Source organism: Pseudopodoces humilis, chromosome 15 (genome assembly GCF_049639895.1).
Source record: "Pseudopodoces humilis isolate 2021_Gansu_Grassland_sample_001 chromosome 15, ASM4963989v1, whole genome shotgun sequence".
NCBI lineage: Eukaryota > Metazoa > Chordata > Aves > Passeriformes > Paridae > Pseudopodoces > Pseudopodoces humilis.
Window position 1 is genome coordinate 6,405,416 of NC_142214.1, and position 12,239 is coordinate 6,417,654.

Sequence of the window (12,239 nt, forward strand, 5' to 3'; positions counted from 1 at the left end):
CCTTTTTAACTATTTGTGTTTAGGTTTTAGAAACTCCTCAGGCTTGAGGGAGGGTAGGTGTGTATATGGGGGCCTTGAGGACAGTCACAATGGAGGAGAGTGCTACAGATGTGTAGGGGATGATTTCAGAAATAGAAGAAACATTTTAAAATAAAACATGGAATTTTGTCTATTAAGTTCTAAGCGTTCATCATGGAGATCACCAAAGCTAGAATCTTCCAATAACAATAAGTTTTTACCATAGCTCAGCATCTTTGCTTGCTCTTTCCACAACTCTGCTCAACAGGGCACGAGCATCCCTTCAGCATCGCCTTGAGCTGTCTCCGGGACTCTGCTGACCAGCAACAAAAAACCAACAATAACACTCTCCTGGCTGATGGGACAGAGGCTTCCTTCCTTGCTCAGCTCCCAAAGGAAAAACAGTGTCAGTTTGTCTTGAAACCCAGACTCCAAGCTCCGATGCAGCTGAGGAGAGGTAGGGGCTGCAGGAGTGTGGTACAGCCAGATAGAGATTTTATTGCTCTCCGCTGCATTGCTGAACTCTCATGGCATCATACATGTATCCCAGACTTGCTCTCATACCTGAATGTAATGTAAAGAGGAAGAGATTGCAGAGAGGTGAAATTTCTCTGTGCAAATGTTCAGACTTAGCTTTCAGTCCTTCATTAGTCTTCACCTGCAAGTCATTGTAATAGAAAATGCTGAGTTGGAAGAGAACCATCAGTATCATCAAGTCCTGGCCCTGTACCCAAGAACCCACCATCTGCCTGAGAGCATTGTCCATATGCTCCGTGAACTCAGCCTTGATGCTGTGACCACTGCCCTGGGATCCTGTTCCAGCGCTCAGCCACCCTCCGGGTGAAAAACCTTTTCTGGAGATTTAACCTAAACCTCCCCTGACTCAGCTTCATGCTATTTTCTCAAGGCCTATCACTGGTCATAAGAGCAAAGTGATTCTTGCTCTGCAGAGACAGCAAGGTTCTCTGAAGAATGATGATTGAGAGTTTTGCTGATGGTTGAGAGATGAACAAGTGGTTTCACTTGTGTATATTGTCTAGCCATCCCCATTAAGAGTGCAGTTAATAAACAGGTGAAGGTAGAAAGTGCTTGTTTTGCTGGGAACTCTGACTCCACTGTAGATCACTCAGTGTCCAGCAGGAGGACAGACAGGTGTGTGAAAGTCTGTGTTTTCTTTCAGAGTCACTGCAGAAACACACCAAGAGGAAGAAGTCGTTGATTGACTGGGCCCTGCGCCGCAGCACCAGCACCCCCACGGGCAGCCCTCCTTCCCAGTCACCTACCACACCACGCAAACTCTTCGGCCTGTCCCTGTCCTCTGTCTGTCCTGATGGAATCCTTCCCAAGCCAATCATGGTAAGCAGCAGCCTGGACTGCTTGTCTTGACATGAACTTGATGTGTTTAGCCCAATGTTTAAAGCCACTTGCAGCATTTATGAGGATTGAATGGGGAAGAGGACCATTGTTTACTTGTGATCCAGACTCAGCTCAGTAACAAGGGTGAGAACAACTCTCTCCTGGGTAATCCCTATCACTTCATTCACAGATGTCTGTCCTGTTTCAGTAGGTGTCTCCAGGTCATCACCAGATGACAAGAGGCAACATCAGTGGATCCTGCCCTGCTATGTAGCCTAGAACTCTCACTACAAGAGTTCCCTGGGCTCACACTTGTCACAGGATAAGCGTGCCCACATAAACTGTATCTGCAGCTTGGCTGCCAGGCTCTTGTCCCTAGTTAGATCAGGATAAATTTCTTGTATTGTTTTCTTCCCATTACTGACTTGATCTTCTGCTAATTACATTACAACACATGGTTGTAATAAACAAGAGGGTAAAGTGTTAGGCTCTAAAGTACAACTGTTTTATTTTTTAGGATATGCTGCTCCTCTTGTACCATGAAGGTCCCTCTACTAGGGGCATTTTCAGACGTTCTGCCAATGCCAAGACTTGCAAGGAATTGAAAGAGAAGCTGAACTCTGGAGATGATGTTCAGGTGGATGGAGAGTCAGTCTTTGTAGCTGCAGCTGTCATCACGGTATGTTTGGCCAAGTAACTCAGCTGCCTGAGCTAATGGTACCTTTCTTCCTTAAGGAAGCAATGAGTCTTTATGGGTGGGGAGGATTTCAGGGAAGCAGAAAGCATTTTCCAGCATGGAACACATTCACCTGATGGTGTTTTTGTGTGTTTGTGTACACAGAGGTGTCTGCCCGGTACAGTGACCCTAGTTTTCACATGCAGACATGTTCAGCTCCTCAGGATGGGGCTTCCTTTGGCACCTCCTGGTACCAAACCACCCCCAGCAGGAAATACAGTGATGTCCACCTGCAAGGCATTCATGATATCTGTACAGGGCCAAATAACATGACAGATGCTGCACTGACATATGCATAAAACCCTTTGGTGTCAGCAGCATAGACGTTCTTTGTCATTTCTGAATGCAAGGAAGAGGCTGCAGAAGGTTTGGGAGGACTTGTGCCACTTGAGGGCAGCTGCTTTGCAACCCTCAAAACAGGAGCTGACCTGTGCTCTCTGGACTCCCAGCCTTCATCCTCTGATCAGCCAGCAAACATGAGGGAAAGCAGCTGCTAAATCCAAGCAGAGGGGTTGTGGTGGTTGGGGGATGAAGCTTGTGATAAGACCCATGTTTCAATAAAGAAAAACCTGTATTTTGTACTGGCAATTAAATCTGGTCAGAGTAATTTAGGTACCAAAGTATCCCAAAAAAATCCCCTTTTTTCTTGTTGTCCTGATATTCAGGCACTTCCCAATACAAGACATACATTGAGTTGTTGAATAGTCCCCTGAGAAAAAACAGCAGTCCTCCTAGCTGAGAAATGTTTCAGAGACATCTGTGCAGAGCCTCAGGGCTGAGTCCTCTGCTGGACTGGAAGTCAGTCCTGCTCTGGAGGAGGGGCAAAACAGGAGGGCTGCCTGTTCGTCCTGCAGTGCTGTCATAGAAGAGCCTGAGGTGGGCATGGGAGGGGAAATGTTTGTGTAGTGTCTTGTTTTATCTTGTGCTTAATATGAATAAACAGTGACTATATGCATTGTGAAACTGAAACCAGGAATTCAAAACTGACCAGACTGCTCTGCATATATATATTTAATTCAGGATTTTCTCCGAAATATACCTGACAGTGTTCTATCCTCAGACATGCACGGACTGTGGATGGAAGCTGTGGACACAGAAAATCGGGTACATAAGATTGAAGCTATCAAAAGGTTTGTAAAATCCTTTGTAAAAGTTTCTTTTGGTGGGAAAAGGGGGATCATATGGCCCAAAGAATCACCTTCATTTTCTGGGAGACTACTGGCAATGCTCCAGGCATTGAAGGAGCTGTTGCTGATTGCCAGTGTCACTGATTAGAAAAATTTCTTTTCAATGGTCTTTTTTGAACATCCTTAACATTTCTGACCCCCAAAAACTAATTTAAAAATTCTCTTCTGATGATAAGTTCAAATTGCCAGAACAAGTAAACTGAAAAAGCATAATAATTCAGCCACCAGGAGTGCTTCTATTGTAGAAGAATTAGATCTTTAATGACAGTAACTTTATTCTTACGTGCACAAAATGAGGCTGATCATCATATTGGCAGTTAGAAGAAACAGCCCTGTCAAGGTGGAGACATGGACCTTGAAAACAGCTTTACTGCCTTGAAACTGCTGCCCTGAGCATGAGCAGTTTATCAGTCTCCTGTTGCACATCCCATTTATTCAACCGTGGCTCAGCTCAGTTTTTTAACCTTACCATTTAGCCTGGGCCTTCTTCCTCCACGTTCTCCATAGCACATGACATGGCAGTGGCATGGTCTGGCATGCTGCTGGCCTGGAGCTGTCTCCTGTCTCCTCTGGGTGGTCCCTGTTTGGTGAAGACATTGGGGGTTGCCTCCCACATGCTCTGAACCCAAGTCCCTTGTCCTTCCAGCTCTGTGACCAGAGCAGGTGGGCAATTTGGATGCAGAGTTGTGGCTCTCACATGAGTTGATGGAGGGGAGTGACACAGATTCACCTTATTATTAAATGTGGATGTCTCAGGTTGGGTACAAAGGGGCAGGAGGGGGGAAAAGCTTTGGGATGTAACTTCTGTAATTCAAAGAGCAGATTTTTGTGAACAGCATTGTTGTTTTTTTCCCACTCCCTGAATAGTCTCGTCAACCAGCTTCCAGAGGCCAACCTCATCTTACTCAGACACCTCTTTGGAGTCCTCCATCATATTGAGCAGAATTCTGGAGTGAATCAGATGAATGCCTTTAACCTGGCTCTTTGCATAGCACCCAATATGCTGTGGCTACCAAGTCCCACTGGGCCTGAAGAGGAGAGCCGGTCTACAAAGAAGGTAATCTTCCATGGGCTTAGCCTCACCTCTGTGTTCCCCTTTCACTGTTTTTTATGGGCACTGCCATTTAGTCCAAAGGAAGGCATAGGGCCAGTGACAGTGCTGTCTGAGTGTCATCCAGGCCCCATCCTTTCCTCTGTGCAGCTGTGCCCATGCTGGGAGCAGTTTAGCTGCTCAGACTGTTCAGGGTGAAAAGGAAAACAGTGATTGCTGTACCAGATGAACTTCCTATATGGTCAAGCAAGCACAAGAAAATTGGAGCAGCTTAAGTTGGGCAGTGCCACCTCAGCTGGGACAAAGTAAGCAATGAGCACAACAGTGCACCAGAAAAGAGGAATGCTTGCTTGTAGCTTATGAGGTGTAAGCAATAGTGAGGAAAACTGTAGAATGTGCTATACCTGGCTCACAGTACCAGTTCACATAGTTCATATTCTTGCCTCAGGTGTTCATACAGATGCACTGCCACATTATTAACAGCTTCTTGAGGAAATTGCATCTTTGTAAAAAAAGGGAATGATCTGGGTATGATTTTACTTGCTCTGTTTTCATGAAACTGAATCTGTGAATTCCTGTCTCTGCCAGGTGGCCTTGTTAGTCCAGTTTTTGATTGAAAACTCAGGAGAGATTTTTGGGGGTGATATTGCTTCCTTGTTCCAAAGACCTGACAAAAAGAAGTCCAAAAACTCAGCAGAATCTCTGGGTAAGTTTGTGGTAGCAAATCTTTCAGAAATATTTAAAATCTTTTAGTAGGTAAAGTCCTCAGACAAAATAGTTTGCTTTTACGTTCATGTTTCTTCTAAAGAACAGCACTGAAAACCAGTTGGGTTTGGTTTTCCCTTTCCCTGTCAAGCATAAGCAGGAAGAGATAGCAAAGCAGAGAGCTGAGCTGCAGAAACTCCAATGTGTCCCTAGGGATGGTTGTCTTTCTCTGTGGCTGCTGTTAAACCTAGTCTAGCCATTGCAAGAATTTAGTGTAGCCTTAGGACTGCCATGTCCCAGCAGTATTTTCATTTTCCAGGTTAGTTCTGCAAAGCTAAACCACACTGTTTGTATGGAAAGAGATGGAGTTGTCTCCATTAACTATCCTATGAATACAGGCCAGTGGTGAAAACTGGACATTAAGCCAGAAATTTTTTATTTTCTTTGAGAATAATGGATCATCTTTGTTTTTCTTGATATAATTTCCCTGTTTTAGTTGTGAGGTACTATATATATGGAAACAAATTAATTCATGTTCTCTGCCCCAGATATAGGCTTGGCTCAGCATGATGATTCCTCTGATGAGCTAGAGTTTTCCACTTGTGATCCAGAAGGGCCAAAGCACCACCTGGAATCTGAAACAGATGCCATTTTTGACGCACCCAGCAGCTTGTTACTTGATGAGGATCAGGAAGACTGGGACTTGTTCAGTGAGATCACAGCCTGCTACCAAAGCAAAGCCCAGACCAATGCCAGTGCAGACAGCTATGAGCTCCTGGAGGAGGATGGCTCCTTCTGTTCCATTGGCTCCATACGCTCGCTCAGCCCAGCCAGGGACCGGTGCTCCTCAGAACCCAGCGTCTGCCTCAGCTCCCAGCTGCCCGCACAGAGCCATGAGCCAGTGGCCCGCCAGTCCAGCTGTGATGCCACCATCATGAGCAGCCACACAGACTACATCCACAGGCTCAGGCAGCTGCAGATGGAGAGCCAGAAGCTGATTGATGAAGGCCTAAGCCCTGGGGTTAATCAGGCCAGGCAGAACTTGTGGCAATCACCTCAGACCACCTCCAGGGTGAAGCAGCTCAGCCTTCAGAAGTCCAGCCTGTCCAACAGGTCCAGCTTCTCCAGCCTGTCCTCTACCACCACCTCCCCGTCTGCCTCCTCACTCAGCTCCTTAGACAGTGCTTTCTCCTACTGCTCAGAGTCATCAGCCATTAGCCCCACAGATGTCTCATCCCTGCCATTCATGTTTGGCACTTCTGCCAGGCTTCATGCTGTGTCTCCCATGGCTGTCAAGAGGTCCCAAAAAGAGTGGCACAAATCCTTCACATCTCCTGTGCCTTTACATCTGGATGGTTTTCATGAGGATGAACCCAAGGCTGGAGAGAGCAGTCACTGCTCAGGAGAGCAGAAAAGTTTTCCATGTGTCAGCAGAGCTGCCATGGGAAGCCCATTTACTGACATTGACTGGGAAGAAGAGGAGAGACAGCTGAGTTGTTCAGCTCCTGGCCCAGGGCTCAAGAGCCAGGATCATACCAAAGAGTTTGAGCAAAACCCTGAGTACCCAGCTGCCAGCCCATCCAGTGAGACATCCCCACAGGTCAGCCAGCAGCAGCACAGGGAGAAGGCAGTGAAGAACATAGAAATCAAAGGCATTGATGACTGCCCTCTGAACCAGGAAAGCCTGAAGCGCACCAAGATAACTTTTTACGTGGCCCCAAATAAAGAAAGCTCTTGGGGGTCTCAAGTGGGAGAAAAGGAGAGATCTGTGACAAACACCAGCAGCAGGGACTCACCCAGCAGCAGTAGTGAGCAGAGCCTGTCCAAGAGCTTGCAGACTGTGAGAGTCCACATCCCCCAGACAGTTTTCTATGGGCAAAACACCCCTCTTGTCCTGCAGTCCATCTCCAGGCGCTACCACCGTGAACCTACGGTCCCATCCCTGCAGGCCGAGCACAGAGAGAGCCCCCAAAGTGCCTCTGCTCCTGAGGAGCTGGAGAGAAAACCAGTGGAAATGGCGCAGGCGCCAACCCTGAGCAAGGGCTTTGACACGCTCAGCCACACCATCCGCATCATCCTCCCCAACTCCATCCGAAACACCATCAGGGACTATTTCAACCACGATGAAACCGAGCCCTGTCCCGCAGCAGAGGTGGAAGCAGTGGAGAAGGAACTCCTCCGGAGCAGGGTGGAGTGGCTTAGGAGCCAGCCTCTGGCAGAGGTGGCCGCAGAGGAGCGTGACACAGCAGTGTTTGCAGAAGAGACATTTGTCTAAGGCAATGGATATGGAGGAACTAAATACTATTTTGTGTATGTGCAACAGAAAATATTCTGTAATATATGATCAGGGTGTGAAGAATTTAGCAGGCTGCATGGGGCAACAAGTGTAAAGTGACACTAATGTGTATGTAATGATGGGGTTCAATACTCATTTTGGTGGGAGGTGGGGGGGCTGTTCTTGTGTTTTCTTTATGCCCTTTTCAGATGGAAGAGACTTCACTGGGTGGGTGTGGAGTGAATACCACCAGACTCTCCCTGTCCTTGTATTAGCTGACCTGTACAGGGCCTGACTCCATTTCTTTTTTTATAGCAGGAAAAGAGAAACTTTGTTTTATTTTCTCCAGTCAGCTGCTGATGTGTGTGGATGACTGGACAACAGGGACAGCTAATGCTCCATAAGAATTAGTTAAAAATCTTTACACTTGCACAAAACCCACCATTATTCACTGTTCATCACAACCATTCATCCTTTACCTTCATTCCAGAAATCACTGCTGCTTCACTTGGCTCATCTGTTGTCTACTCTGGTCTAGCTCAAAGCCCACATCCATTATTGGTTGAGGCTGGGTTCCAAAATCAGCAGCTGGAGCCCAGAGTCCAAAGTCCAGCATTCACTGACAGAGAGCATGTGTATAATTTTAAGCCCAAGATTGCTTTTTTCTGGAATTAACTATGCAGCGATTCTTTCTTCTCATACCTTCCCCAAAGTTAGCATTTGACAGGGACACAGTTGCTATAAAGGATTTTAGTACTGTCACTTGGACAGGGATGTGAATGTTCTTCTGTGTCTTCTGGGAGTAGCTCAGTAGCTAGGAGTTTCAGTCCTAGTGAAAGTTGACAATTTTCTGTCAATGCTGATGCCTCTTCTAGAGGCAGTGTAGATGAGGCAACTGACCAAATTCCTAGTCATGCTGAGAGGGATTTGAGCAGGGCTTGGTTTTAGCGTGAGGTCAAGGAGTTGTGGAAGTTGTCAGGAATGTTGTTGAGTAGATGCTAAAGCAAAGTCTCATGTGGCCAGAAAGCTGTCAGTCCATACACTGAAACTGTCCAGGCTTCATCACTGATGCTGGCTCAGAGAAACACTGACTTCCCACTCAGCAGAGTGTGTGGCCCTGTGTGCTCCAGCAGAATTAAGTATGGGGAATTCCAGGCAGGGGTGTGCTAAGCAGGCTGCTGGTAAGGACAACCAAAGAGATGCAGCCAGTGGACTCCTGAAGCATCCCTCAAAGCCATGCTCAAAAGTGCCACAGATGTAAAGGGACTTGTTAGAGGGTTGTGACACTGCCAGCTGAGATCTAAAAAGATCCTGAGAGCACCACATTAGTTTGACAGGTTGTTTTAAGAAAACAGTGGGAAAAGTCTCAAAGGTTAAAAGGTTTGGGATGGTTCAGTTGAAAGTTACATGAGAGTTTTCTATGGTGGTATCTGTCAGAGAGACAATCCTTTTAGTCAGTGAACAGTGAATGGGTGAAGGAAGAGAGAAATACATGAATTCTGATGACTGAGAGGTTGTGCTTGTGGAATAACTATCCCTGCAAGCTGCTGAATGTCTGCAAATAGCCAGAGCTGGAGCTGCATGACAGCTGCCATGGTTCAGTCCTTGCACAGAGGGGAAAGCCACCTCTGTAAAATTATCAAGTGTCAGATCCCTCTGCTCATCTGCCAGGTGCCTATGAGGGTCAGTGACAGGAACCCAGCCCAGCACTCCAAATTCACATCATCAAATACTAGGGCAAGGGAACCAGGGGGAAGCCCAGAGCCCACTTTCCAAGGTGTATACAGTTTGTTTTGTTAGATGAAGGGTGTTTAACTCTCAGATGTGGCACTCTGTCCCAGATCACCTTTGTGGCCCTTGTATAATGAAAGGTGTATATAATCATAATATGACTCCACCACCATAATTTTCCTCACACATGAACAAGGCATCCACAGTCTTTTTTTCCAGAGCTACAGTTGTAACTGTTTTAATAAAAGACACACGAGTTGTCGTTGTGGTGTTGTCACCTTTTGTTCCCTTGCTCTTCTCCCCTCTCCACCGTGTCAGGGTGGTGGCATTTGCACTGAACTGCTGTGAAACACACTCACCACCTCCAGCCCAGGTCTGCCAGGCTGGCCACGCTGGCAAGAAGCCTTCTGCCAGCACAGCAGTCTAGGTATTACTCTTATCTTGTCAAGAAGGTGAAACAGCACTAAATATAAGAAAAGCCTGCCTGTTCTTGTAAAAGAGATTATTCTGTATTCTAAACATACTAACAGATTGTAAACTCAGTGGCTGGAATCAGGTCAAAGGGAACTTAACCAAGTGTAGAGTAAGAGCTTACAATTTGCATCACCTGAAAGGATCACAAGAAACTTAGATTCGTTTAAAGAAACACTGGGAGAGGCAGGGAAAAACAGTTTCCCTTGCCTCATCTTAGGCTGCCTAATGTGGACACAGTTCCCTGGATAACTGCTCTACCCCAGGTCTGTATTATAGCATTTTTCTTTATTTTAAACAAAACAAAATCCTGCAAAACATAGCACAAAACAGAGTTCTGGGCTTGGAAATTTGCAGCCCTCCTTTTCCATGAGACAGACAATAATGCAACTCAGAGACCAATCTTGAAAATGTTCCATAGACTCCAGCTTGCTCGTAACAAGTAATAACAAATACACAGACACTTGGTTGGCTTTCTGCCCCAGGAACGCCACATTTTCCCTTAATGTATAGCCCTGAGATGCAAACAAGCTTCCATTCTTTCTCTGCCCTTTTTCAGTTCATTTAGACCATGCTGGCCTGTCATATACTCAAAGCCCTACTCACTGCCCCACTGGATGCAGGCTCTTGGGAAGTCATATTACATGGTCACCATCCAGGAAGCGAGGAGCCTTCAGGGCCTGCTCCCAATTTAGACCAAGGCCAAACAAGTCCAGCTCATCTGCCTTGAAGAGAAATGACTCATGCAGTTCAGCCTCATCTTATTTCTGCTGAGGATATATGATTTCTTTCCTTAGCCTGCAGGCTGACAGAAACATAACGGAAGTGCCTGAGGCAGCTGTAGTTTACTTTAAACTTTCCAATTCTATTTCTGATGTTTCAACTGTCAGGAAAGCCAGTCTTCCAAGACATAGTCTCCCTCATCCTTTGCAGGTAGCTCCTTTGTGCAGAGGCCTCTCCATTATCCCATGGCACCTTCGAGGGACACACAGCCCCACCCGAGCAACATGAGCTACTTTGACTCTCTGCATTTCAGTGCTAACAGCTTGTCCTAGAAATTCTTTCTTCAGAGGTCACCCACACTCTGAAGAGGAACACAGCAGTTATTCAACCCTCCCAAGCCAGAAGCTGCTCTATCCCTTGCCATCATGCCATGATGTGTGCAGAGAGCAGACACCTTCCAGCAGCAGCCTGGGGTCCAGCTTCAAGCTCACAAGGTGGGAACTGAGGAGTGCAAAGCTCCAGATCACCTTGGCTTTGCAAGTGGCAGCATCAGGAGGGGGAGAAACTTGAAGTGCTACTGAAGGTGATGGCTTAACTGCTTTATTTTAATCCATATTTATTCTCTGTTTTTTTTTTTTACAGTAAACCTGGGACAACTTGGAGGAAAATAGGTTTGGGAGAAACAGGCACATGCTGGAAGACTTTTCTAATGTATGACAAAGCATAGGGCTACCCTGTCACATGCCAGTCACAAGCCTGAAGCATTAGTACATCACCAAATCCGTGGTCCCCAAACAGAACTGTCACCCTGCAAAAATCCACCCTGCTGCCATCACTTCTCACAGCACATGGTTCTGGCTCATGCCAGGAAATCCTTCCTGCAGGTATCCTTCTGCTAAGGATAAAACTGACATGGATAAACACTTGAACCGATTGTTGCACGAAGGAAAAATCTCGATCAGAGAGGAAGACAAAGGCTGTTAAGAGGATTCACAGGGTGTCACTCATCACCTGAGTGAGATCACATCATCACGCCAGGCGTGGCAGGGCTGGTGTCAGCAGGAGGAAGGCACGGAGGTGCACAGAGACCATCAGACACAGATGGCAATTGTGGCTCCCCGAGACAGGTGCAGGCACCGGTCCGTGCGGGATGGAGGAGGGACGGGCACGGCGCAGCGGCCCCGCCGCCACTGCGGCCTCCTCCTCCTCCTCCCCCTCACCCTCAGAGCCGCCCCGCGAGCGCCCCCTGGCGCCACTGCAGCCCCCGCGGCCTAGGCCCCAAGGTCGCACCGAAATGACATAAATCACAGAGTTGTGGAATCGCAGAATATCCTGAGCTGGAAGGGGCCCTTCAGGATCATCCAACTCCAGGCCCTGTGCAGGACATGCCAAGAATCCCACCATGTGCCCAGGAGTATTGTCCAAATGATTCTTAACTCAGACATGCTGCTGCCCTGGGATCCTGTTCCAGTGCCCAAATACCCTCTGGGTGAAGAACCTTTTCCTGAGATCTAACCTAAACTTCCCCTGACTCAGCTTCCTGCCATTTTCTTGAGTCCTATCACTGGTCATGAGAGTGAAGAGACTGGTACCTGCCCCTCTGCTTCCCCCCATGAAGATGCTGAAGACCACAACAAGGTCTGACCTTGGTCTCCCCCTCTCCAGGCTGAACAAACCGAGTGACCTCAGCTCCTCATAAGGCTTCCCCTCCAGACCTTTCATCATCCTCACAATCCTTCTCTGGACCCTCTCTAACAGAATAATGTCTTTCTTATACTCAATGCCCAACAGTGTTGAGTACAGCAGGACAATCACCTCCTTTGATCAGCTGGCAGTGCTGTGCTTAATGCAGCCAACCAAATTTCCTTCCAACTCATTCTATTCCAGCCTGGCTTATGGTACCAGAACAGTGCATCTTGTAGGTCTAAAAGGCTCATTATAAGAATTTTATTTGAGATGGGGGATAGTACAGCAATAAGAAAATTT

General features: G+C 47.0%; 1 protein-coding gene across 2 annotated transcripts in view; it reads left to right on the forward strand.

The window, feature by feature from the left end:
* Positions 1-9,321, forward strand: part of LOC102104106 (rho GTPase-activating protein 20-like) — a 30,489-nt gene extending 21,168 nt beyond the window's left edge. Inside the window, exons 9-15 of one of the 2 annotated variants that reach the window (XM_005526248.3) lie at positions 287-475; positions 1,199-1,374; positions 1,892-2,053; positions 3,131-3,240; positions 4,165-4,354; positions 4,937-5,054; positions 5,602-9,321. In XM_005526248.3, coding sequence (XP_005526305.2) covers positions 287-475; positions 1,199-1,374; positions 1,892-2,053; positions 3,131-3,240; positions 4,165-4,354; positions 4,937-5,054; positions 5,602-7,328 — 2,672 coding nt within the window. In that variant the 3' untranslated portion in view covers positions 7,329-9,321. The remainder of the gene's footprint in view (positions 1-286; positions 476-1,198; positions 1,375-1,891; positions 2,054-3,130; positions 3,241-4,164; positions 4,355-4,936; positions 5,055-5,601) is intronic. The other variant, XM_014255378.2, reaches the window with a different exon arrangement.
* The last annotated feature ends 2,918 nt before the right edge of the window (positions 9,322-12,239 follow it).